This window comes from Passer montanus, unplaced genomic scaffold, assembly GCF_014805655.1.
Source record: "Passer montanus isolate IOZ18808 unplaced genomic scaffold, ASM1480565v1 scaffold29, whole genome shotgun sequence".
NCBI lineage: Eukaryota > Metazoa > Chordata > Aves > Passeriformes > Passeridae > Passer > Passer montanus.
The window spans coordinates 5,017,724-5,042,862 of record NW_024367596.1 but is presented as its reverse complement, the minus strand read 5'-3'; the positions used below and the strand labels follow the sequence as shown (position 1 = coordinate 5,042,862).

Sequence of the window (25,139 nt, the reverse complement as noted above, 5' to 3'; positions counted from 1 at the left end):
GTAAGGTAATAAATTCCATTTCATTGTGATGGAAAGCAGGATCAGAATTCATTCCCTCCGTGGTTATCTAAGGATTGCCTGGTCTCTGTGAAAGGCACAGAAATCCCACAAGGAGCCAGCCCAGGGAGCAGCCATCAGTGGGGTGGGCTGGAGCACTTTCCCAGGTCTAAGCAGATACCTACAAACACAAATGTGCAAAAAGCAGGCTGTGAGGGAGCTGTGAGTGAGGGTTGCCATGGTTCCTGAGCAGTCAGCCAGGCACATCCAGCAGCAGGGACAGGGCAGGGAAGGGCTGGGACAGGCTCTGCCACTCTGCCTCTGACAAAAACTGCCCAGATAACTGACATCTGCCCAGATTTCCTGCCAGAAAAATGAGTTTCCTCACTCAGAAAGCAAATCTGGGAGGGAAATGGAAAGCACAAATGTGGCTACTCCAGCATAAAATAGGAGATACAATTCTTTAGAGTTTAGATGTATGCCAAGGGTGCTGGAATACAACAGCTCTCCCAAACACAACACTCTTCTGTGCAGCTCAGGCTCTCTTGAAGACTCTGCTGTACAAAAAGGGGAACCCTTCTCATCAAGGCCATGACTCAGGCAGATTTATTTCTTTTTGAACTCTCAATAATGTCAGGGAGCCCGAGGTCTGCCCTCCTATCAGCTGCCAGGCTTTTTCAGGTGACTTTTTCAGTGACCAGCACTCACAGTGTCATGACACAAATTGGCAGATGCCTGTTGCCAGAAATCTTCATTCCTGTCAGCTCAGCCATGTGAGCAGCAGTAGGTGGTAGCAACCCACTGTCATGCACAATTATATTTCAGTGGTAATAACACTGCAGTCAAGGTTTCACTGCTGGAGACCCTTAATGTGGCTCAAGAGAGAGGGTAAGTAGTGAGACAGAGTCAAAAACTCAAAAAAAAGAAGTTTGGTGTCTGACTAGGGCATGTGCAGAGTTCATATGCCCAAAGGTAATCAGTCAGCAGCACACCAGAAAATTGCCCAAGCTGTTATAAATGGCATACACAAGGAAATATATTGCCATGTTTTTCTTAATTATAACTAAGGGATGGCATTAGAATTCTTCCTACCATTCTTCATATGCTGTTTTTATACAAATTACTAAAAACTAACATCAAAGAGGAACAAATGAAGAAGGGAAGTGAAAAAAACATCTATTAGGAATTTACCCTGAAGAAAAAAACAACCAATAACAATAAAGGAAAACAAAAAAAACCCACCAAAAAAAAAAAAACCAATGAAAAACAAAACCAAAAACACTGCAAGCAAACAAAGAAACAAGTAAAACCCAAAAAAAAAAATCTATGACAAGCAAAACCAAAAACACTGCAAGCAAACAAAGAAACAAGTAAAACAAAAAAAAATCCCATGGAAAAAATTACAGCCACTTGGTATATTCTGTACCATCATAAAACCTAAAAAGAGTAATTTACTCAAGCATTTTTATGAGTCAGAAGGAAAGTTATCCTTTTAGCCTGCATATCTGAACACTGTCATGGAACACAAGAAAAGCCAGAGGCAAAACAAACACAAAACAAACACAAATCCAAAACCAACACTCTTTTGCCCCAAATCCTCCCAGTTTATAAAAACAACTTACAAACAAAATTTATGGGTTTTGCCTCACAATGAACAGGGTCAGTAGATTGTTTTTCCTGTAAAATCTGCCTTTAACAGATTAGAATCCAGTTTATAAAAACAACTTACAAACAAAATTTATGGGTTTTGCCTCACAATGAACAGGGTCAGCAGATTTATTTTTCCTGTAAAATCTGTCTTTAACAGATTAGAACCCCTAATTTACCCTTTCTTTTGCCTCAGAAAGGTGAATACAAATAAAAGGAGAGGAAGTCAAATAGTATCTGCAAAAGTTAATGGGACCAAGGATAATATCTTAATATTTCCTAATAGGCTGCTGCTCACACTTATTTTTAAGGCCTGACTCATCCTGGTTTCTGTTGGATTTCTGCATCACCTGGATTACAGAACTCTGCTTTGCAGCTGACTCAATGCAGCATTTCGTTCTGTATTATTTTATTTCCTTTATACTTAAAAGCAAAACCTTGCCCAGAATTGGAAGTTTTCCATTCAGGTAAAGGAAGGATTTTCTAGCTGATTCACCAAGACTTTTCCATGGTGCTTCATATGCCAAGTGATACCATTAGATTTGGTGTTGCCAGGAAAATTTAATAACAATTGGAAGTCTTGTTTCTCCCCTATGTTCTTGGGGGGAAAGTGGAGATAAATTTATAGATTTATATCTGGTTTACAGCAGGCAGAAGGTGAAAAAATATTTTTACATTTCAGATCTATATATTCTAATTCTGACCTGGAGATGAAGAGAAGTCTGAGCTGGGCATTACTAATCTAAGAATTCTAGGCAAAAATCAAAAAACTCAGACTGCTGGGGATTTCTTTCCTACTGACCCTTGTCCATTGGCAATGACATGCAAAGAACTGATATTTCAGAGACTGGTCACTAGCTACTGTAGGATACATTTTTTACATTTCAAGTAATCATTTAAAGGCACAAAGCAGAACATGATTGTAGCTAGGAATCCACTTCACCCATTTTTATTGATCCCTTAAAACCCTTTTCACTTTTATGCTTTCCTAGTCCACGTATGCTTCAGAAATAGGACACTATTATGAGAAATCCTTTCCTGGTCAGAATCAAGAGTGTGTGAAAAACTGCTTTGAAGCAGATGGCTACTTGTGAAGGGGTTAAAAATCATAGAAAATATTTCAATCCTCTAAATATAGGTTATTTCACCTAAAGTACCTTATTTATTTATGTTATGGATGAACCTATACTTCTTTTAAAAATAATAAGTTTAATTATAAATTAAATACAATTCTAAAAGACATCCCTCTCTGACTGACTGAAAAATACTTTTTCTTTAATAATCCCCATCTCCTGAAAATTAAGTTTTATCTTCTTGTTGGCTGAGCCCCATATAGACTTTACAAGGAAACAGTGAAGATCAAATGTGTATCAAAAACTGGTGTGACACATACATACCAAGGGTTGCTACATAATAATTGTAACATACAGATCAAATGTGTATCAAAAACTGGTGTGACACATCAAGTACATGCCAACTGTTGCTACATAATAATTGTAACATATGTGTGTGCCTGCATATATGCACATATAGGAACATATAAAACACCATATTCAAGTACAGAGACATTTTCTGTGGTCAGCACAGAGGAGTCACTGTTTTCCTTACAGGACTCTTTCTGTGACTGGTTTAATCAAGTAGAACATTTCACATCCAGAGATTCCTCTGCAGAAAATAATTCCCAGTATTTAGAGATCTTTCTCTCTTAACATCTGGAGAAGTTTCTGATTTCTTCTTTTACATATGAGCTAAACAACAACAAAAAAATAGGTTTTGAGATCAGCCATAATTTTTCCCATTAGAGAAACAACAGACTGGCATTCCTTGAAAAAATCTCCACCTACACAGGTTTTATGAAAGATGTTTTCCAAACCCAGTGCAGTCAGTGTCTCAGGGTGTATTTAGCTGACTATATTTAGCATCACATCACACTGACTCTTTAGGAGATTATGACATTTGGGCTCACTTTTCTTGCTGATTAGTAAAGCAACAATTTTTCATATTTCCTTATATTTCCTCATTTTTGCCCTGTTGTTTGATAAATATTGATACTCTTAGACTCTCAGGCTCTGATGTGGCAAACGTATCCCCACGACTGCAATTAACTGAGGTGAAACAAACTGGACCACTCACTGAGAAAAATATGCATGCACTTAAAAACTTGATGAGTACTTCAGCTAAAGAACATTGCATCAATTTTAGGCAACAGCCTTATTTCAGCAACATCTTTGATGCCCAAAATCTGCTTGAAGATACACTTGATAACACATCCCATTGTTTCCTACAGTTTCTCTCACTGTTTAGCATGGGATTGAAAGCTGTGTGCTTCATTTTATTTTCATAGTCTCATATATAAATTTTCACACATAAAGATTAGAATAGATCAAAATATAGCTGATTTTTTACAGAGGTTTAAAAGCTGATTTTACAAGAATACAGTGCTACTGATACACTGGCATCAGCCAGTATCAAGGGAAGAACGATGATATTCTGTAACAGTTTAATTTTCCAAGTAAGTATACAAATATTTTCCTGTGGTGCAACAGCAAAATCAAGCAAAAAAAAACACCCCAAAAGCCCAACAAAAAAAAAAAAAACCCAAAAAAAAAAAAAAACCTTCATACAGAATGTCAGAATATTGCCAGAGGCCTAAAATATGAGAATTGCAAAATCAACAAACTTTTGTGTAAGGTAAAACAAGTAAAATAATTTGGGACATCTGTAGCTGCAAACACTAGTGGGACTAGCAGACAGCCTACCTGATTGGAGTTACTCCCAAAACCTGGTTGTGCTATACATACAGATTTACCCAGCTGCTCCCACAAAACTTGGTCCCACCTTAACCAGAAGCCAAACCAGTGTCCTGCCCTGTGCCCAGTGTGAGATTCACAGTGTGGCTTTGCCCTGATGAAAAGAACTTGTCCTTCAGGCTTGGTTAGAAACTTAAACAGTTGCTTTGTTTCAAAATCCTCCGAGAAATCTAACTTTAGCATGAATATAATGTCAAAAAATGTCAACAAAAGCTGTCTCCCTCTAGAAAGGATCTTTTGGAACAACCTGTGGTTGCACTGCAGTTCAGTAGTTCACAGCCATCTGCAGGAGCACTTTGTACCTCCACTCTGAGGAGGATGGAGTCCCATAGGGAACTATTCTTTTTTCCAGTATATTTGACATGTTCAGCTGTTAGTGCTCATTATGGTCATTATGAGTTATTACTGCTCATTATGCTGTTAGGCAGATGACACCTAGATTTACTGAACTGATGCTGATGGGGGTGGAAGAACCTTTCTTCTCAGGTACAGATCTTCTTCTATAATCAAAAAGGAGAGCTAAAAAGGTTGAGATGAGAGGAAGAAAAGGAGGCATTGAAAGAAACACCACACTTTCAAACCAAAACCAGTGACATCAAAGCCACATCTGCCATTGGGTGTCATGTATACACAGCCCTGTTACATTCACCTCCCCCTGTTTGTCTCCAGAAACAAAATAGCTCAGAAACAACAATGAATCTAAGCTAAATTAAAGAATAATTCCGTTATTACTGTTCTATTTCCTCTGCTCCATCACTCATGCAATGACACACGTCACTTTGGCCACTTACTTTACTGATAAAATTTCAGATAGCCTTATGCATTGCCATTTAATTATTGTCTAAAACAAAAATAGAAATACTGGCTTAGTCAGTTTCTGAAAATATTACCAAAAGCTGTACAGCAACAGGACTCCCTGGAAAAACTACTCAATTGCAAATTTGCTTTTTCCATTTTCCGTTAATACAAATCAGATGCAAATCTAGAGTCTGAAAAAATGTAGCAAGAAAAGGTCAGACCCATAAAAACTTACAACAGTTTAAACTGCTTAAATAAGTTGTCAAGTCACTTTTTTAAACTATCATTATTTACTTTTTAAAGACTTTGATGAGCTATTCAGCAGAGTGGGGAGAATACATGACTTGCTGTGATATTTGATTTTTGATTTAGGGGGGGTTTTTATGTGAAGAACAAGAGGTTAATCTTCCTGAAAACCAAATGGATCGTGATGCCAGATCTTTGATCTCTCTTCTTATACTGGATGTAAGGGTACAGTAAATTCTGGCTTTCAGATTGACACAGGTCCTTTATTGACTTCCCTGTGTGTCACACAATTCTCAGAGCACTCCAGCTCCTTGACAAGAAGCCCTGGAACGGAGTCTCTGAGGGTGTGTGCTACTACAAGAGCTTTGAGTGTTGTGCACTCACTGGTGTAAAGTGCCTTGGACTGGCTGGAGGATCAAGGGAAGCGAAAATGCCACCGCCACCTGCTCTTTGGTGTAAAAGCAGAGAGAAGTGGGCAATAATCGTTCCCCTCCTGGGTTCCACTCAGCTGTGCACAGACAGCAGCCAGGCCAGTGCTTCCTGGCTGAGGCACAAAGCAAATGCCATCGAGATGAAAAGTGTGGGATGAGATAAATTATCTTAATCTCCCTGTTTCATCCCAGGAAACAAATATTTGGACTGTACATAGATACAGTATTGGAAGTCTCGGAGGCATAAGCTCCATCAATCTCTCCGTAATGAATCAAAGAGAAAGTCATTAATTAATTAGTCAGGTATAATTAACAAACAGATAAATAGCATGCAGTGGCATTTCTGTAATCCAGAGTAGTTTTAGCAATCTGGGTGGTTCCAGTATTGTCTCTTCTGCTTGGAAATAATTATAAAGGACACTAAAAAAAAATTATTTTTTTTTTTACTAGATAAATCAAGCCAGAAAGGCTTGGTATCCCAGCATTTTGATACAACATGCCAGCTCAAACTTACGGCAGATCAATTCTTTCCTGCTTGTCAAATTTTCAGTGGTGGAAATCTCTAAAGAGAAAAAAAAATGGATAAATATGCATATCCTTCAACCTCTAACAGATTGAAATGGAATTGTTCTGTCAAGAACAACAGCTTGTATCTGCTTTACGTTGTTATCATTGTGACAGGAGGAATGTAACTTTTAAATAAATATAAATAAATATATATTCTGACTTTATTTCCTAATCATTGATGAAGGAATTATCTGAATAGCTTTTTTGTTCCTGACTAACCATTGCCTGATGGCTAATCCTTCACCAATAAATATAATCTAGTGCTTTATGATCAAGAATTTTATTGCCAGATGTCAGGAATGCAGTGGACAATTACATCACATTATAAATATGAGGCTTGATCCAACACTATTAAAATTAATGAGTTTTTATTGCCTGAAATTTGCTAGAATCAAGGACATAATTAAAAGATATGGTCTCACTTTTAAACACAATCTATGCATTTGTGATAACCCTATTCACAGTATGTGATAGTGTGACTATATTGTACATAAAGAGGTCAGAATGAGGTAGTTCTCGTTGGAAAAAAAAAAAAGTTGTCTTCAATATTTGGGTTTTGTTTACCTAAAAAAGTTTATACTATAGTGATCCAGTAAAATGCTAAAATGGCATAAGATAATCAAGAATAAATGTCCTTACAATTACCTTACAATTACTAATATTTATTGCACAATTGATATGTCAGCGAAATATTGTGATATGTCAGCCAAATATTGGTCAAGTGGAAATCACAATTTTTCCTGCACTGAGATTCCTAGGGGAAAATATTTGTTACTCCAGTTTCCTTCAGAATAAACCTTCATTATTTTCTATGTTGTATTCTCCAAGAGTCAGACTGATTAAAAATCTATTTCATGCTATTTTTACCCAGGTAAGCCACCTAACTGCAATCAGCAGAACTACTCATATTTGTAGTTAATCAGGACCAACAAAAATCACAGAGGCTATAAACCCACAAAAACTATTTTAGCAACAAAGGCCAGGCACATCAAAAGAAAGAAAATATCAAACCCATGTTTTTTAAAGGGGCTAGGTTTCCTCCTGTACTCTTTCTCTCTATCCTGCTCCTGAGACAGCCTTTATTTTATCTCAGACTCTCCTCTCCTTCAGGCTGGTGGGGCAACGTGCAAAGCACAGAATATTTAAGGTTGGAAAAGACTTCCAGGATCATCAGATCCAACCATTAACCCAGCCCTGCTGTGCTCACTTGACCAAATCCCCAGTGCCACAGCTCCACCTCCTTTTGAACAGTCCCAGGACAGGAACGGCACAGCTTCACATCTGAGAGCACAGTTAGTTGTGCTTGGAAAATACCAGAGAAACCAAGAAACTTAAACAGAAATAGACATCTTTCTCAAGGAATGAATGGAGAGGAGAAAATGGAAGCTGGGACTGTCCTGAGCAGGACCAGGACTCGCACTTTGGGTCCTTGTGGGTCCCTTCCAGCTCAGGATGTTCAATGTTTCTGTGGAATCATAAGGCAGAACAGTTTGGTGCAGTAGGAAATGCAATCTTGTCTAACTGAAACAGCAGCAGCACTGATTTTGTTCTTTTTCACATAACCTACATTTTCACTCCTGGTTTTAGACAATTTCATATATTTTTAGTATTTTTAAGATCTTTAAAGTTGCTCAGTATTTGGTGCGAATCCATTCCTATAGTGCTATTTGTTAAAGATCAGAAAACTTTAAAAAAAACTTTAGCACATGTTTAAAGTTGCTTTAAATTACACAAATTGCTAAAACTCCTACATTCTCTCTTTCCATCCTTTAGTGCCAATGTTTGCTAGCATGGGATAGAAAAAGGAATTGTGAATTTTATAGCACAGCAAATGAGTGATTGTTTGTCCTGCTGGGTGTTAGTTCTGACCCAGGTAGCAGTGTTTTATAGTCTGAAGATCAAAGGGCAGCTTACCCATCCAAATCACATTTCAGCTTTGTTTATTACTCTTTTAACCTTTCATCTGTGCTTTACACAGTGCTGAGAAATATAAATATAAAAAATGTTCAGAAAGCCCCGTTTCAGTGACTCATCTTTACTTCTTTACTTATCATAGTATAGCAAGCTCTTTGCTCTTCTTAAAACTCTTCCATCTTTAAAACTGCTATAATATTCCTTCTGAAAAATGTGTGACTTAATATACAAAATACATTTTCAGCTTTCAGAAAAAGTGCTTCAACTTGTTTGATTCACCTTAGAAATACTGTTGTTTAAAGAGTCGATAATATTGAAAAGACTTAATGAAATATTAAGGTTTGTCACCAGCATTGGGTTATATTTTTTTGTAGTCTTTTAAAACTAAAATTTTGGAGGGGAGGATTTTTTTAAGGAGATGCAGCAAATAATACCAGATATATGTAAACACTCACAAGGGAAAACAAACCCATTTATCAGTTGTATTCTTACAGAGAAATCCTCAAAGATGTCTCTTAAACAGATTTTTGGGTTCTGCCAGTTGTTAAGCACAGGATATTTAACCTCATTTTTGCAACTGCTTAATTCCAAAACATTTCACTTCTTGGATTTACTGAGAAGCTGCTTTTAAAAGTGCCTTCAACCTGCTTCATTCATGTCAATTGCAGCAAGCTATTAGCTGTAATTGGCAATTTAATTTTTTTTCCTTTTTGCTGCTTTTAGTGTATGATCAGCTTCCAAAAAGTAAGGTTTTAGAATTTCACTAATGTACCTTAAGCAATGTATTCATCCATAGCCCAGACAAATTTTAGTTAAGAAATTGGTCTTTATCAAAATGTGATTTTTCAATATGCATCAAGAGATGTGAAAAAATATGTCCTCAGGAATTGCCAAATTGTCTGGAAAAGGAACAGCGAGACGAGTGACAGCACAGAAGAAACACTCTGGCATGACAAAAACAAAGAAAAACACAGGATGCAGGTGGTTGGGTGCTGAACCTAAATAAATGGCACCAAACTAAACCAAGCTTACACTGGATCCTTTCCTAAGAGGAAAAAATACAAAGAAGGGAGAGAAAATGTAGTCTTCCATTGTCTTATATCATAACTTTGGAGGCAGAAAATCTTTAGGATTCCTTAAAATCAGGAGCTCCATACCCAAAAACCCAAATTCCAGCAGAGAAAGCTACAACATAAGGCTGGGCATGATCTAGCCTGTGACCATTTGATTCCTACTCACCTCCATCCCCCTGCTCAAGTCCAGGGTAATGCTGCAGTAAGGGCAGGGTTTACCAAAAGGCCTGGGAATGCTTAGGTGTGAAAAAGTTTCTGCACCTCTGCTGTGGGTATAAGCCTGGTTAAGTTTTCAGGAGACAGATCATTATCTCTCACTGCCAGACTGTCAAAACAGAGCCAGTTTTCTCCATTGGGATGGTGGAATAAGTAATCCCTCCTGTGCCCATGAGCCACAGGCTGAAACCTTAGCTCATGTGAGTAGATGATACATCAAAAATAGGCAGTAGTGTGGTTATTGCTTTGCAGAATTATTTTTTTTTTTTTTACTTAAGACTATTATAATGGGATAACGCATTTTCAGGCAATTCCAGACTATGCAGAGACAAGGTTTAAGATATTCAGGTGTTAAAATAAGATATTCAGGTGTTTTAAAAAAGGATAAATAAAGAAATATGAAAGATAATCAGGTGTTAAAAGACCAGGTAGATGTCTAGAGAATGATTGATCTGCTCCCTCACAGTACTCGGAACCCACTGCTCTGCCTTAGCATCACAGAATCACAGCCTTAGGGCAGCTGGGACATGTGGGGACTTCAGTTCACCACCTCCCCTGCTGGACCAGGGTCAAGTCAACCAGGTTACTCAGGGTTTGAGTATCTCCATGCACTGGAGACTCTCCAGCCTCTCTGGGCAACCTGATCCAGCATCTGACCACCTTCAGAATAAACAAGGTTTTTATTTTTGGACTTTCCTCTATACGTGGTGGCCACTGCCACTTGTCCTTTTGCTGGATGCCACCAAGGGTCTGAGTTTGTTTTTTTAAATCTTCCTCATTCTCTATAAACTCACATTGAAGCCAGTGAAAGCCACACCCCTTCACCTGCTTGTTTTAATTTCCTTTGGCTTTTTGTATCTTGCTCTCTTGGCAGGGAGAAGTTAAGAAGCAGGTTCTGAATATGTTTCTGCTGGGTTCTGCAACTTTGCAGGATGACTTTAACAACTAACTGTTGGCACACATTGATCACCACAAGTAATTTTGTTTCTTTCAGTGAGATTGATTATCTTTACCTAAATCATAGAGATCTCCTGGGAGAAAACACTGAGAAACTACAGAGAATGTGATGGGAAAAGCTTTTAAAGGACTAAAAAGTTTTAGCAGCAGCAAACGAAGAGTTCATGTAAATGAAAAGCACAATCTCATGACAAAAGCTCTCATCTGTACAGTCACACAAAGGAACATATCTATTTCCATCATCCAAATGCCAGCATTCAGTCATTAATGGGAAATAAACCCTCTCGGGCTCATTTTTCAAAATTGTTTTGTAGGAGTGTTGTAAGGGAACCATATAAAAGCAGAGCAAGGCTCACACACCTGAATGCAATATCCAGGATTTGTTCAGAGCCTTTCTGGAGCACTGCAGACTTCAGGAGTGGTGAGCCACAGAGCTGCTTATGAGAATGTAAGAGAGAGAAACATGGAGCCAGATTTCCTTGGTGCTCCAGGCAGCAGAATCAAAACCTGCACCTCCTTCAGAGACACTGCACCAGGCAGTTCTTCTGTAGATGCAAAACCTGGTCTGTACAAACACAATATTTCCTGTTTGTGCTTGGTCCTGGTAAGAATAGATGAGGTTCTAGCAAAGCTGATGATTCCTAATGACAGCTGCTCATTTCCACCTTGCAAGAGGACCTGCTCTGTGATAGCCTGGAGCTGGATCTGGTTGCAAGGCAACATTGTCTGCAAGAGAAGGGCTTTTTCAATCTCTCTAAGATGATCCAGATTTTTTTCTAACCTTCAGCTGCATCTTTGATACACTATAGCCAAACAATATTTTTTGTTCATAATTTGCACATCTCAAGAAAAGGAAAAAAAAGGTTAAAACTCAGAATTTATTCTTCATCATACTTTTTCAATATTATCAGTTCCACAACACCTACTGAATACACTCCTGTTTGTAAATTTGTTTGTACACAGCACTTTCAAAAGAAACCTATCAACAAGAACATCTGCTGCCATGACTGAATTTGAACCAGAGATCAAAACACTACTTATGAAATATTTATAAAAAGAAACCAGCCAACAACTATATAGAACTTTCAAAGGATAAAAAAGCAACATTATGCACTTATGAGGGGAAAGGAAAAGAAATGTGTGCATTGTTTTAAAGCCATTTAAGAATGGAACTTTAAATTTGAAATTGTGATCACTACTTCTACAGCATCTACCTAGAAAAACTGCAAAGATGAAATTCAGGCACTTCCACAGATGTTGAATTTTGTTGTTGCTGGAAAATGCAGGTAATATCTTGTATTTTTCAATAACATTTTTAAAGCACATCTTTAGCTGGAGGGAACCCACATTAGAAAAGCTCTGTGCTAGCAAGGTAGTTGTCAAGTGATTTCTTTGTCATGAGAAAGAAAATAAATGAAATAAGGAGTACCTTTCCATTTTAAGTTATTTTTAATAGCAATTCAAGAACCTAATGATAATCAAAATCCAAACAATGTGCATCCAAACAACTACCAGGTACAATGAAAGGATAAATTCAGTAATGAAAGGAGCTTTAAGATTTGAACACACAGGCTGTGCAAGCCCATGAAGTATCAAAAGAGAAAATTTTAAGTAATAAAATCATAGAATGGTTTGCATTGGAATGAGTCTTAAATATCATTTAGTTCCATCCCCTGCCACGGGCAGGGACACCTTCCACTATCCCAGGTTGCTCCAAGCCCCATCCAACCTGTCCATGGACACTCCCAGGGATCCAGGAGCATCCACAGCTTCTCTGGGCACCCTGTGCCAGGGCCTCACCACCCTCACAGAGGAGAATTTTTTTTCCTGATATCTGATATAAACCTACTCTCAGTTTGAGGCCATTCCCCCTTGTTCTCTCATTCCAGGCCCTTGTGAAAACTCCCTCTCCATTTTTGCAGCTCCTTCAGGTGGTGGGTCACAATTAGGTCACTCTGAAGGCTTCAGAGTTGAAGGTTGAGCAAACCAAATTTTCTCAGTCTTTCCCCATAGGAGAGGTAAATCATCAGAAAAAAATGGTGGAAAGAAAGTTAATATTCCTCTTAATGTGAACATTTCCCTTTCAGTCCACCATAATTTAGCCATCCTTGTTAAGAACTATATAATGGCAACAGGAAAATATTTTGAGAACAGTTTTCAAGAGGCACGTCATAATGAAGTGAGTAATTATAACATCCCCAGGGTGCTCAGGAGTGCATTTTAGAGGGTCATTAATATGGCTCATGGGTAGCTGAAAGCACATGGCCTTTAGCCCCACAGCACACAGGGGGCCCAGTGAAGGACACCCCGTGGTGTCACTGCTTCAGTGAAGCCTCGCAGATGAAATGCAAACCCATCTCCAGGGGAGACACAGCATTTTCCTGGAGCTGAAAGGAAAATTTCAGTCACAGAAGCAAAGCAATTAATGCGTGATAAACTACACCAACAAGTAGAGATGGGAACAAACATTTTGGGAAGAAGTTAATTTCCCTATGCGTTTCCTGTTGGAAGCAGTGAGATGTCACAAATAAGTGCCTACCAAACTCAAGGGATGTTGGAACCTAAGCAAACAAAACAGCTTGGGGATATGTTTGCCTAATCTTTTTGAAATTATTTGGTGCTACGTAGTGCTCTGCCTCCTTTCTTTTAATATTCTGTGCTTCTGTAGTGAACAATTCATTCTTCGGTAGGAAAATAAATAGTACAGAAATTTGTCAGCATACCTATGGCAATTTAAGATCTCTCAAACCAATTCCTCGTGGAAAGCCTTGAGAAAATGAACAAATTATAATGACTAAGGGATATTTTCATTTAAAAAAATCCAAGATCTGACAAAAAATACAGCAAAAATTATTTTTAAAACCAGTAGTATTCTTGAATGCATAGTGAGTCTCCCATACAAAGGTTGCTCAACTCTCTTTCATTCTATTTCATTAAGATCTTGAAAAAATAGTGAGAAATTACTGTAGAACAATGAAAAATGCCAGTAAGATTTATTTCTCAAGCAATAAACCCCCTGAAACATGGAGGATATATTTCAAATTCTTAATTAAAGTGTATAAGTGATCTTTCTTTTCTCAAAAATATTTTTAGCTTGCAACATATACAACACAAGATATATTCAAAATACTTTTACAAATGCATTAGTATCTAATATTTATATTTGCTGGAAGGCAATTTTTGTACTTTGCTTAACAAGGGATATTCACCAATATACAACATTTCCTCTGGCCTTTCAGAGATCTTCATCTAGCAGTTTTTCATGCTATGATGTATTCAAATGCAGTTTTTGCCAAAATAATATTTATTTGCCAGTATATCTTGGGAAATAAGAAATCAGTGTCTCAAACAACAGTCTTCTATATATTCTCCATTAGAAAGTAATGCAAATTGCAACATTTTTACTGTAGTATTTTCTAGGTTGGCTGAGTCAGGCATTTACGCATGGATCACAGATTAAATAGAAGAAAAAATTTAGGACTCTCTCTCTTGCCTGTACTGCTGCCAAGAGAGTTTTGTACCTCTAGATCTATTGTTCACATTACTCTTTTTAACCATTGAAAAGTGCTGCTACAACCTTAAAATACAGAACTTGTTCAACTGACTCAAAAATATCATGAGGTACTACATCAAGGAAGTATCAGAATAATATTTGATCTAGTACCCATATATGTAAACTAATTTGCACACGAAAAAACCCATAAAATGAGGAATTTTATGCAACTGAAATGTGTGAAAAATGAGAGCAATATTTGCAATGGAAATCCCTGTCAAGTTATCTTTTGCTTCCAAAGCCCCACAGTATACAGAAGTGCTTAATTTAAGCTTCAGAAAACTATTTTAATATATGTAATTAAATGCCGTCAACTGGGAATTTAGAAATATTCTATCTACTTGTCCTGCTACTTCTACCATAAATGTTGAAAGGATTTTCATTCACCTTTTTTTCTGGGCATGAATTACAGCTGCATAAAACTCAGGGGTGCAGAGTTCCCGACCCACCAAGGCTGGACACAGACCTGACTTGGCTGCTGAGCTGCAGAGTATTCCTTAATGTCTTCCTGCTTGGGTTGAAAAACAGAATATTGGGAACTCAGAGGATTACTTCTGTTTGGGAATGCTGTGCAGTGAGATACAAATGACATAAAAATCCCAATTTATCCCCACCTCTTAGCCTACAGTCAGACAGATCCTTTCCTGGGAAGTTTGGCATCCTGGCAAAGGCAGAGCAGCCTAAATTCTGTTTGCTTCTAAGGATGGGGCCAAATCTGGCTCCAAAAGAAGTCTCCCATCCCATAACAAGAAAATCAAAGTCTTAGGATACTGTATAGTGAAAAATACAGGTACTGTTTCACGGCTCAAACATTAAGAATACAGTAGATTTAAGGTTTTGTGGGGATCAGTGATGGTGCAAAAGTAATTTGGTCAGACATGACTTGGAGCAAAGTTAAGGTAGTTACATGTAGCTAGATGATAAAAATTACAAATAGCATCATGTAGAATAATAGGGTCAAAGATTTTTACTTTTTTTTTTCTGAGGCTGTAAGGTATTTATAACTTGTCTTCACTGAGTGTTTTTTCCTTCCTATTTTGCAAATATTATCATGTTCAAGTTTATTCTGTTCTCAAAGATAAATCTGCTATTTAGAAAAACTGGGATACTTTTATTATATGATTAAATATTGATGAAGGAAGTTTATCTTACCAAAAAATAATTTTTCTTGACAGAAATGACACAAACTGTTCTTATGCCAAAATGAAAAGTTTTAAAGTTTGTTATTTGCTATTTTTCTGTTTACCAAAAAAGATGTCTTGAACATCAGAATAAACATGTTATTTAAAATGTACCTGTACCAAGATAGAAACCTATTCAATGGTAAATAAAATTATGTCTTTGTGCCCTAAAAAATAGAGAAACTGTTGTGTGTATTTATCTATCCAAGCAGGTGGATAATGTCAATTGGCTGTGCTAGAAAAAGCACAAATAGAAAAGAAATGGTTCATTTCAAGAGGGCACTATTTATTCAGGGTTCCCATTTCATAAATATATTGCCTGCTGTGCTCTGACCCTTTAAAGATCTCTAGCCAGTAACCCATTGTTTATCTCACATCCATTTTGTCATTTGGGTGGTACAGACCCAAGTGTGGAAATCTCCCTTTCTCTTCTCCACTGCATACCCCACCTCCCTTTGGCTGGCACTAACTCACCAAAAAAAAACCCACTAAAAAGTCATTAATGACAGCAGGTCTGAGATTTGAATGCTAATTCTATTAATGGACCTGTGAAATTAGGACACTGCAAATCTAGCTGAGCCGTGCTTGGGCCTCCTGCAAACTGGGCTGCCCTGAGGTTACCTGCTATATTAAATAAGAATTGTCTAATACATTTTTAGAATTCTAAGGATGTGTAAATCAGCCCCTGTGAAGTACAGCACCAGGGGGAATAGATAACTGCAGTACTATCTCTATCTTAACTCCTTCTATTTATCTAGAATCAAATTCATTTGGAGGGCTTCATACCAAGACTCTGTGATGCCCCAGGCTAAGGTAGGATCAGATCAGGCCTTCTGGACACCTTCTCTACTTTGCAATCCTAAAATATTAAAATTTCATTTGTATCTAAAGGAAAACTGTTATGAAGCTGCCAGGGATCCCTAAAATTATTTGTAGATTAACATTCCCTGCATGTTCTTGCACTTCAGAAAACTTGAATGATTTTTGACTGCACATTTTGATGTGTTTTGCTATTAATTTTCCATCTTTACTTTCAATGTAATGTACTTTTAATTAGGCAATAATATATAATCTTTTGCTCATCTATCACTTTTACTCAAACATCTTAGGAAATGGATAATAGAGAAGAGGCTCATCAGAGACCCTTTAGAGGTGCAGCAAAGCTGGAATAAAATGCCATCTCCTGACAGTACCTTTAAGGTTTCATAAAAAGGTAATGGATGTGCTTGTCACCAAAGCTAATGATCAAACATTTTCCCACTTTTACTGGATATTAAATAGTGAACTATAAAAGAAAACCCCACAGTCTAAGCAAAGTAGGAAAAAGAGTCTTTGTACATTTTTTATCTCCTTTGATATCTAACTAACATAAACCTTCTTATTGCACTTTTACTTTCATTGAATAGCCACTATGCCATGAGATGCTTACTTTTACTGAAGTGAAAAGGCTTCTTTTCAGGAGAGACAGCTCTCCACGTTGCAGAAAAAGAACATAATAGGCTATATTTGGAAAAAAAATTAAGTGAAACAAAATATCAGTTCATCACAAAATCTTTATAAAGTTGATCAAAGCCTTTTAATCTCATCTAAAGCAACTCTTGAAAGTGTTATATCTGTGTTGTACATTATTTTGAATCATAATTTTAATCCTCTTTTTAATATTTTCAGTAGTGTTAACATGCTGTCAAAATAAAGAGCAAGGCAGTAAAAAAAACTCATCCAAACTATGTGATGGAGACAATACAAAATAAATCATTACCAAAATCAGGGTAAATCAAATTAATAAATTTGAAAAAATCAGAGTAATGGTGAAAAAAGCAGATCTGGTTCGAAAGCAATGGGAAAAATGATGGTATGTTATTCTATTTAAGAAGATAAGAGTTTTAAAACAGGAGAGTACCTTCTAGTCAATCCCAATGGAATTAGACTGCTGAAATAGGCAGGTATTTCCAAGTTGCACTGAAGTAGCTTTCATTATCATATATTCTCATCTCTGTGACCTGCAAATGGTCAGCTGATAATTCTTCATGCCGTGAAAGGTTCAGCAGGCTGCATCCTGGAATTGCCAGAGTACTGATGCACATAAACTTGCTCATAAAGGAAAGGTTGTGCCTTATTTTTCTGGCCTGTTGGGAATGTGCAGCTCCTTGCTGAGAGCAGGATGGATGAGGGCAGAGATTCTGGGCTTGGCAGAGGTTGCCCAGCACTTACTGCAGGGCTGTGTCCTTGTATTTCATGCACCTCTTTGGTCAATAAGAGGTTGCAGGTTGGCATCACTCTGCACAGCAGCAAATGGGTGTTCAAACCTGAGGTATTTTCCTCATGTATGCAGACATGCAGCAACAAAACACTTTATGGCATAATAAGACTCATCCTCTGCCACTAATTCACCCATAAAGCTCCAACAGTCACTAAAAAAGTTAAGAAAGGGCTTTTGTGACAGTGTTTTCCTCTTTGTTCTGTTTTCTGTCACTAATGTGTGTTTTATTTGGCATGAATGCTGCAGCCCAGCACAGCTGGCTCACAAAACACACTACTGAAAAGTAGAATTTTGGGCTGGACAACACAACAGAATTCTAAGAACAGCTCTTCTCAGAAGCAGCTCTGTGCAGGAGGAGCAAATACCTTTCCAGTACCCTAATTCATCACATCACTTCAAATTAGGGGCAGCCAGGCTCTGTCACAAGGGGATGCCCTGCACTGAAGAGCCCCATTGCTTTCAGTGCAGTTATTTGGGAAATAATGTACTGAGTAATGCTATCAGAGCTTCCAGTCTGCTGCAGTGACTTTACTTGCAGCATTAAAAATACCAACTGGAAGAAAAAAATTGAAGTGGTGGAACACCTGGATAAGTGTTTTCTATTCAGTAATCCCAGAAAATACTCTCAAACTAGAGGGTGACAGTACAAATGCAAGGCTAAATGACAGTAATGGTCCCTATACCCCCCTCACAAGGGAACATTTCATATAATTAAAGAAGGTATAATGAGGACAATCTCACTCATGGGTGTGCTACCATTTGAACATGAATTTTGGTCTAAAAGTTTACGATGTTTGCCTTCCCAGGGCAGACATTGTGATTGCCTAGCAGAAAATATAAAATATAGACAATTTTTCCTTTTTATTTATTACCACCTTTGATCCAGACCCTTGGAATGACAATTTCCTGTTTCTGTAGGGACAACCACTGCCTCTTAAAGAAGAAAAAATGAGAAATTTAAAGCAGTGCTCAAACTAGAGATTTCTCTTAGCCATTATTCTTTCCCCCTGTTCAGTTTGTGAGCTTCAATACAAATTCTTTTTTTCTATTAAAGTCCTGTGGCTTAAAGATAACCAAGAACAAAAAATATAAATTAATAAAATGAAGAAACACATTCCCAGTTAGCAGAAACCAGCTCTCTCCTTTCTCTCCACTATTGAAATTGAAGGCAGTAGTAGCCAGTGGTGACCCAAAGCATTCTCCTTCTCTAAATAAACCTTTCATAAGAAAGAACACAGAAAATAGCAATGGCAGTTGGTTAAGAAAAGTCAACATCTTGGTGAAATAATGGCAGATGACTCACAGAGATCATCTATATAAAGACATTTATCTACAAAATTCTGATACAAGAAACCAGATAATAAAGGTCATGTGAAAGGGAGACGACAGACCTTACTTCATCCCTACATCTTCTCATGTGGTTAATAATTCCTTAAATTTTCCTTCTGCCTGTAAAGCCAGGTATTTCACACAATGGTGAAGGGATATCCAGGTACCCCACAGGCACCAGTCAGTGGAGCTGGACCTCTCCCCTTGTGGGATAGGATCAGGAAAGGGAAGCTGAGAATTTTTTCCCTATGCTTTTGTAAATCCATACCTTAATGTGACTGCAAAGGGAAACATTCTGCTGGAACAAGGAGGAACAGGAATTTCAAAATGTCAAAAAGTTAAAAGCTGATATCTAGGATGATTCTGCACAGTCCTACTCTGATGGTATCTGTAGATTAGAAAACAAGGAAGAGCAGGAAAAATTTAAACTGCTCAAACTTTCTTTTCTGATTGTTGCTCTGTTTCTCCACTACCTATTTAATCATACATCATCATTATTTATTTAATACATGATGGGTATTGCAGCAAATACAATAGATGTGCATGACTTCTACATAAACAGCATAGGTTTTGCTAAGAAAACCCTTCACACCTTTTGCAGGGTTTGCAGAACGTTGTATCAAGTATTCATACCAATCACTGGATTCTGCTGTGAATTTTAGAGGTTTTACTGTAATAGGTCCCACTTAAAATAAAATCAGCTCTTTGACCCTTGAAGCTCAGTAAAGACCATGAAACCCAAAGAATCACAATGAACAAAAATGAAATCCTCCTAAGCTGATGAGATGTTAGCTATGGGTTACCTCAGTGATCAGAGTTAATTTACAAGTGCAAAAATCATTATCATCAACAAAGGTATGTTAATTTTCATCTTTCAAGCAACTACCCCTTTTAAACACTGCAATTACTAATGACTTAGGAATCAGACTAAATAATATACAAAAATAAACAGCCCTTTCAGATAATAGATACTTTCTTTTATACTGGCATATAATACAGAAAAATATTGTTTGAGACATCAAAGACAGGCACTGGTGCAAAACTGAAATGTTGATTAGAGGCAAAGGTATCAGATTATTAACTTCTGTACTAATATGAGTCCAGGACTTTAAGTCATCACATAATTAGAAAACAAGTGGAAGAAAACAGAAGGAAGAAAACCATACAAAATACCAGAACTCACTTAAAGTGTTACATCACAAATGAAATCTCCACTACCAAGGAAATAAATCCAGACAATAATAGTTATGATCTCTCTGGAAATTATTCAGTCCCTTGTAAAACACAATCACAGTAGACTAAATTCAAAATCTAAAGTTAAAATCCATTCTGTCCCCCTGAAATTAGGGCGTCAAATTTTTAACAACAATTAAACTGTTGGAAGATAATTACCCAGATGAGCAAAGCAGAAGCAACGCACTTGGAGACTGAGTTAACCAAATTCTAAACACCAAGAACAGGACAATGACAAAAACCAAAACCAACAACCCAAAAGTAAAGCAGAGTAGCAGACACTTGAAAATAAAATTGACTGGTCTTCAGAATAAATTCCCTGCTGTGAATGACACTTGGTCTGTCACGCCCTCTCAGATGTTACAGGGAATACCCTCACACCTATGGAAGTGTTCTAGTTACTGTTCTGATCTCCATTATATCCCAGGACCCAAACCCTGCTTTCAGGAGTCTTAGCATGCAATATTTTGGTAGAGTATGCAGAAGAACCCCCTACCAATCACACCACTCAAGAGCTGGTGGACTTTATCATGCATGTGACTATTCTGAGAAAATAGCAGAGTAATTTTTTTTCTGTAAATACAAGGTACCAGAGGAAGACCACACACCAACAGCACGAGTACATTCTATTGAATGTATTTGAAACAATCAAAAGTAACTCTTTCATTCTCTAATTCATGATCTGGAAAGAAATACTGGACGTACTTGAATGACACACATGCCATTACTCAAAACCCCAATGAAGTTCAAAACAGGCAAAAAGATGTTTTCATAACATTCTTCATTTTTTCAAAGCATGACAAAATCATGTTAATTCAATGTTATTCTCTTTCATTCCAATAGAAAACCCTACCCTCTATGGCTTAGAAGCTTTTAAGAAATTAATTTACCCATCTATTAAAGCATCAGTGTTATTCACAGAAACAAACAAAAAAAAAAATAAAGGAAAAATAAAAAGAGAGAAACTCTTCAGCCTGGACAGCTCAGCAATGGGAATACCTGTTTCATGCAGCATGACAGCAGGCTCTTCCAGAAAATACCTGCAATGTCTTTATATCTCATCCCCAGCATACAAACCTTATATTGACAAAGAAAATTTAAAAATACTTCTCGTCTCTCTCCTGCAGTTTTTAAAGTACATTCTCACATATAATATGAATTGCATTGCAGATAGCAGGGATTAGTGGAAAGCTGAAAGCTTCTTACCAAGTACCCCAAGGCGATAGTTGACTGTGATGACTATCACATTCCCATAACTTGCTAGAACACTGCCATCATATAAATTTCCAGTGCCTTCCATGTAGGACCCTCCGTGAATATACACCATCACAGGCTTAGGTCCCCCACTGTCCCGAATGTCTGGAAAAAATATTAAGACACATTTTATCTCAAGAAAGCACCAAAGAAGATACATGCAATATTTTTTTTTTTTGTTTATTTTCTTAGTGAGGTTATTTTTTCTCGAAGTGTTTCTCAAGCAACATCTTTTACATAAGGAAATGGGCAGGTGGATACAAGTGCTTGTTTGTGACTTGCTCGTTAACTAAAACTCTTATTTTTTAAACACTCTGAAAAGCAGAAAGGAACTGAAAATGGTAACACATTTGCTCAAATGCAGTGAGGCATTGCTCTGATTCTGACCCTGCTGAATTGGGTGCCTTCTATCTAATGCCTACTAACATAAGAGTGAGCTCATTTTGGCTGAACACTTCTGAAAGCTCAGTGCAACTTGCTGTTCTCTTAACTAAGGGAAATACAACATATTAATATAAACAAGATTTCTGCTTGTACATAAAGGTGTTGATTTTTTCCTGTCCACTAATTTGTAAAAGTGGTGTAAAAACAGCTGTCTTTGGATGGATCTGCAGTTTGAGGTCAAAAAGTACTTAAAAGTTGTTTAGCACTTAGACCTTGAATTGAGATTATTGATAATTTCAGGGGATCCTGAAGTTTAAGGTACATGGATACTTCTTAGTTTCCTAAATCATTAAAAGGTCTGAATAGTTTGAAAAATAACTGCCTGAAACAGTACCGAAAAATCCCCACCCTGTATTCAAAAACTAAAATTGTAAGACGATCAAAAGTGGCATCAAAGGCAGGGAATAGTTTTAAAATGTTAGAAGCTCTGCCATTCTCTCTGACAAAAAAATTAGATATTGTCACAGTGTTTTGAGTTTGGATTTAGGTATCCCTCCACCTCCAAACAGTCTTATTTGCAAACAGATGCATCTACTCAGAATAAAATTTTGAATATATGAACAGTGTTACTCCTCTTGGGGAGAATTGTTCCTGAGTACCAATTCAAAACAGCTAGTATGGGCTGATATGTTTTTAAAAGTTAGGGGTTTTCTGTTGGACAGGAAATAAATCAGCTTAGGCGTAAATTTAAACTCTTACATCTGATTAAATTGCATTTTGTTCTGAATTACTGGGTGCCTGAGTCTCTTCCACCACCCAAACCATAATATGGCATAATAGTCACTCAAAATTTAAAAAAAGCTAATAGCGAGTGAGCATAGGAAAATTTCCCAGTGATGAACTGCTCTGAACATTCTGATTCAAAACCACTTTTTTTTGGTCATTATGACAGTATTCAAGTAACTCCTCTGATTGCTTCCTTCAGCTTTTGAAGAAACCTCAGATGTATTGTTTATTCCTTTGATTTGGAAGGATCTTAGTTTAGAAGCTTTCAAGGGAGCTCTCTGCAGAACTGCTGGAATTGTTTCTGAAGCACTGTAAGGAGTAGGTGGGGGCAGCTACACTAAAACCCTGCTTTTGGAATTAGTTGAAAAACAGCAGCACAGATGTTTCTGTTTATAAAAAGCCAACTGCTACTATTACTTTGATATTGATTCTGATTTGAACAAAATGCCAGAACAGGCAAGATCAGAAATTGGGCCTTCAATATTGGAAGTGCTAGAAAAATCACTTATTCAAGACCAAAAAGATGATGAAAGGTTGTGCATGAAATTGCTTGTATTGCTCTCCTTGATTGTGCTTTTAGTGAGGGCTTTCCAAAATACAACTTTCAGAGTGTAAAGCTGCAGAGATTATTTATCTTCACTGTCCATAGGATGGAGTTATGAGCTTCTCAGGTTTAAAATCTACACTGAAGAAAAAAATCTTTCCAAATTCATATACTGTTTCTAGTAGATGCTTTTTCTTAGTCTATGCTGCCTTTTTTTTTTTTTTTGATACAAATATGGAAGCAATAATAAATTATTAATCTGAAATCACTGTGTGACTGTTCCCAGCAGAAACTGTACACAGTTAATTGTATGCTTGATGGTAACACAGGGGGAATCTGTCTCAGAATTCTCCTTTAATTAAAATTACATAGAATTACAGAGCACCAACTGTGAACAGCAATGAAATGTTGGTATCACTGGCCTGTATATCTGGAAAATAATATTGGAATATTTAGAAAAGAATGAGTGTCCTTTATCTGAGAAAGGAAGCACACATTCATGAATAAAAATCTCATATATAAGGAAGTTATTCTTTGAGTAATTTCTGTCTCTACAGTACTGTTATTTTATACTACTAATATCCTTGTAAAGATTACAGATCAGCTAGATAAGGGAAGGCCAGTTTCCAGCTCTGCCTCTGTGCCATGTCAGAGCAATTGACATGCAGAATGAATTTTCCTCATGCTGCTTTGCCAAAGCCATCAGTCATAAGAGGAATCCCTCCCACAAAAGGGAAACTCTCCCTCTGAGGGAGAATCTAGAACTCTGCTGGAGACATCAGCCAGGGTATGCAGCATTCAGCTGAGGTGGTGGCACTTTGGGCTATGGATTATACAAAGCTGTGGAGCTCTTCATGGGAAAAAGAAAGATCACTGCATTTTGGTCAGAGGTTTCATATCAATTGCAGTCTACAGACAGGAATGTTTGAAAGGTGCAAGTATTCAGCTGGAAAAGTGTTGTTTAAGTACATGTGTTATTAGCAACTCAGGTTATTAAACTATAAGATCGAAGGAAGAGAGCAAAAAATTCAGACTGTAATCAAGAATTGATTCCTACCTTAAAATGTTCCTCCATGAAAAGTCTCATTCTTTAAAACTAAAATGGAGGAAGAATTAAGATAATACTCTGTGAGGGGAACACTTTTATATATTGGTATGAAAGTAGCAGAAAGATGCAGTTTTCAAAAGTGATTATTGAAGTTAAGTGTCCAACTCAATGAAGTAAATAATTGATATTTCTGGTACTCAGGTACTTTTCAAAACCTGACCATAAATGATACATCCTTCTTTTTTTCCTTCAGGCTGGTGTCAGTCCTTTTTATGCATGTGCTGGAGTGATCTCAGGACACTGTAGTTACACTTTCATATGCAGATTAATAGTTATTCATGGATGCAGATTAATAGCTATTGTGTTTGTACCTCATTCTGAACCTCAAGACTTTAGGTGTAAATGTGGCATTTCTGCCAAGGGTAGATTTATAGACTGATTTAATTTAGTTGTGTTCTGCATTTTTGTTGCTTTTTATTAAGTGTTGCTTTAATTAAAAAGAGACACATTAATCTTTTCAAAGACATATGCAAGGATAGCACTGTTAAAAATCCTTCTCAAATTCAACTAAGTTCTGGTTTCAGTCACACATATAATTTTTGAGTGCTGTGATTTGTTTGGTTTTAAATTGCTAGTTCATAAAACATCTAAGTAGATCTTACTGTACAGCAGAGAATAACCTTATTTATATTACATATACATTAACTTTCTTGTAATTATTTCTATTATTCATTCTCTTCTCTACCTTTCTAATGTTTGTTGCATCTACTTTTTGTGTCTCATCTTAATTGTGGTACAGACAATTTAGGAATGGGGCTGACTTTTATTCTATGTTTGTTACATTACACAACAGGGAACCAGGTCTGACTGTGAATATCAGTCACAATTGTCATATATAACAAAACATAATT

The 25,139-nt window shown here is 37.0% G+C and overlaps 1 protein-coding gene across 7 annotated transcripts in view; it reads right to left on the bottom strand.

Moving 5' to 3' along the window:
* NLGN1 (neuroligin 1) overlaps nt 1-25,139 on the bottom strand; it is a 429,421-nt gene that overhangs the window by 167,276 nt on the left and 237,006 nt on the right. For all 7 annotated transcript variants that reach the window (XM_039713806.1, XM_039713805.1, XM_039713804.1 and 4 more), the window contains one exon: nt 21,419-21,571. In XM_039713806.1, the coding sequence (XP_039569740.1) occupies nt 21,419-21,571 (153 nt within the window). The remainder of the gene's footprint in view (nt 1-21,418; nt 21,572-25,139) is intronic.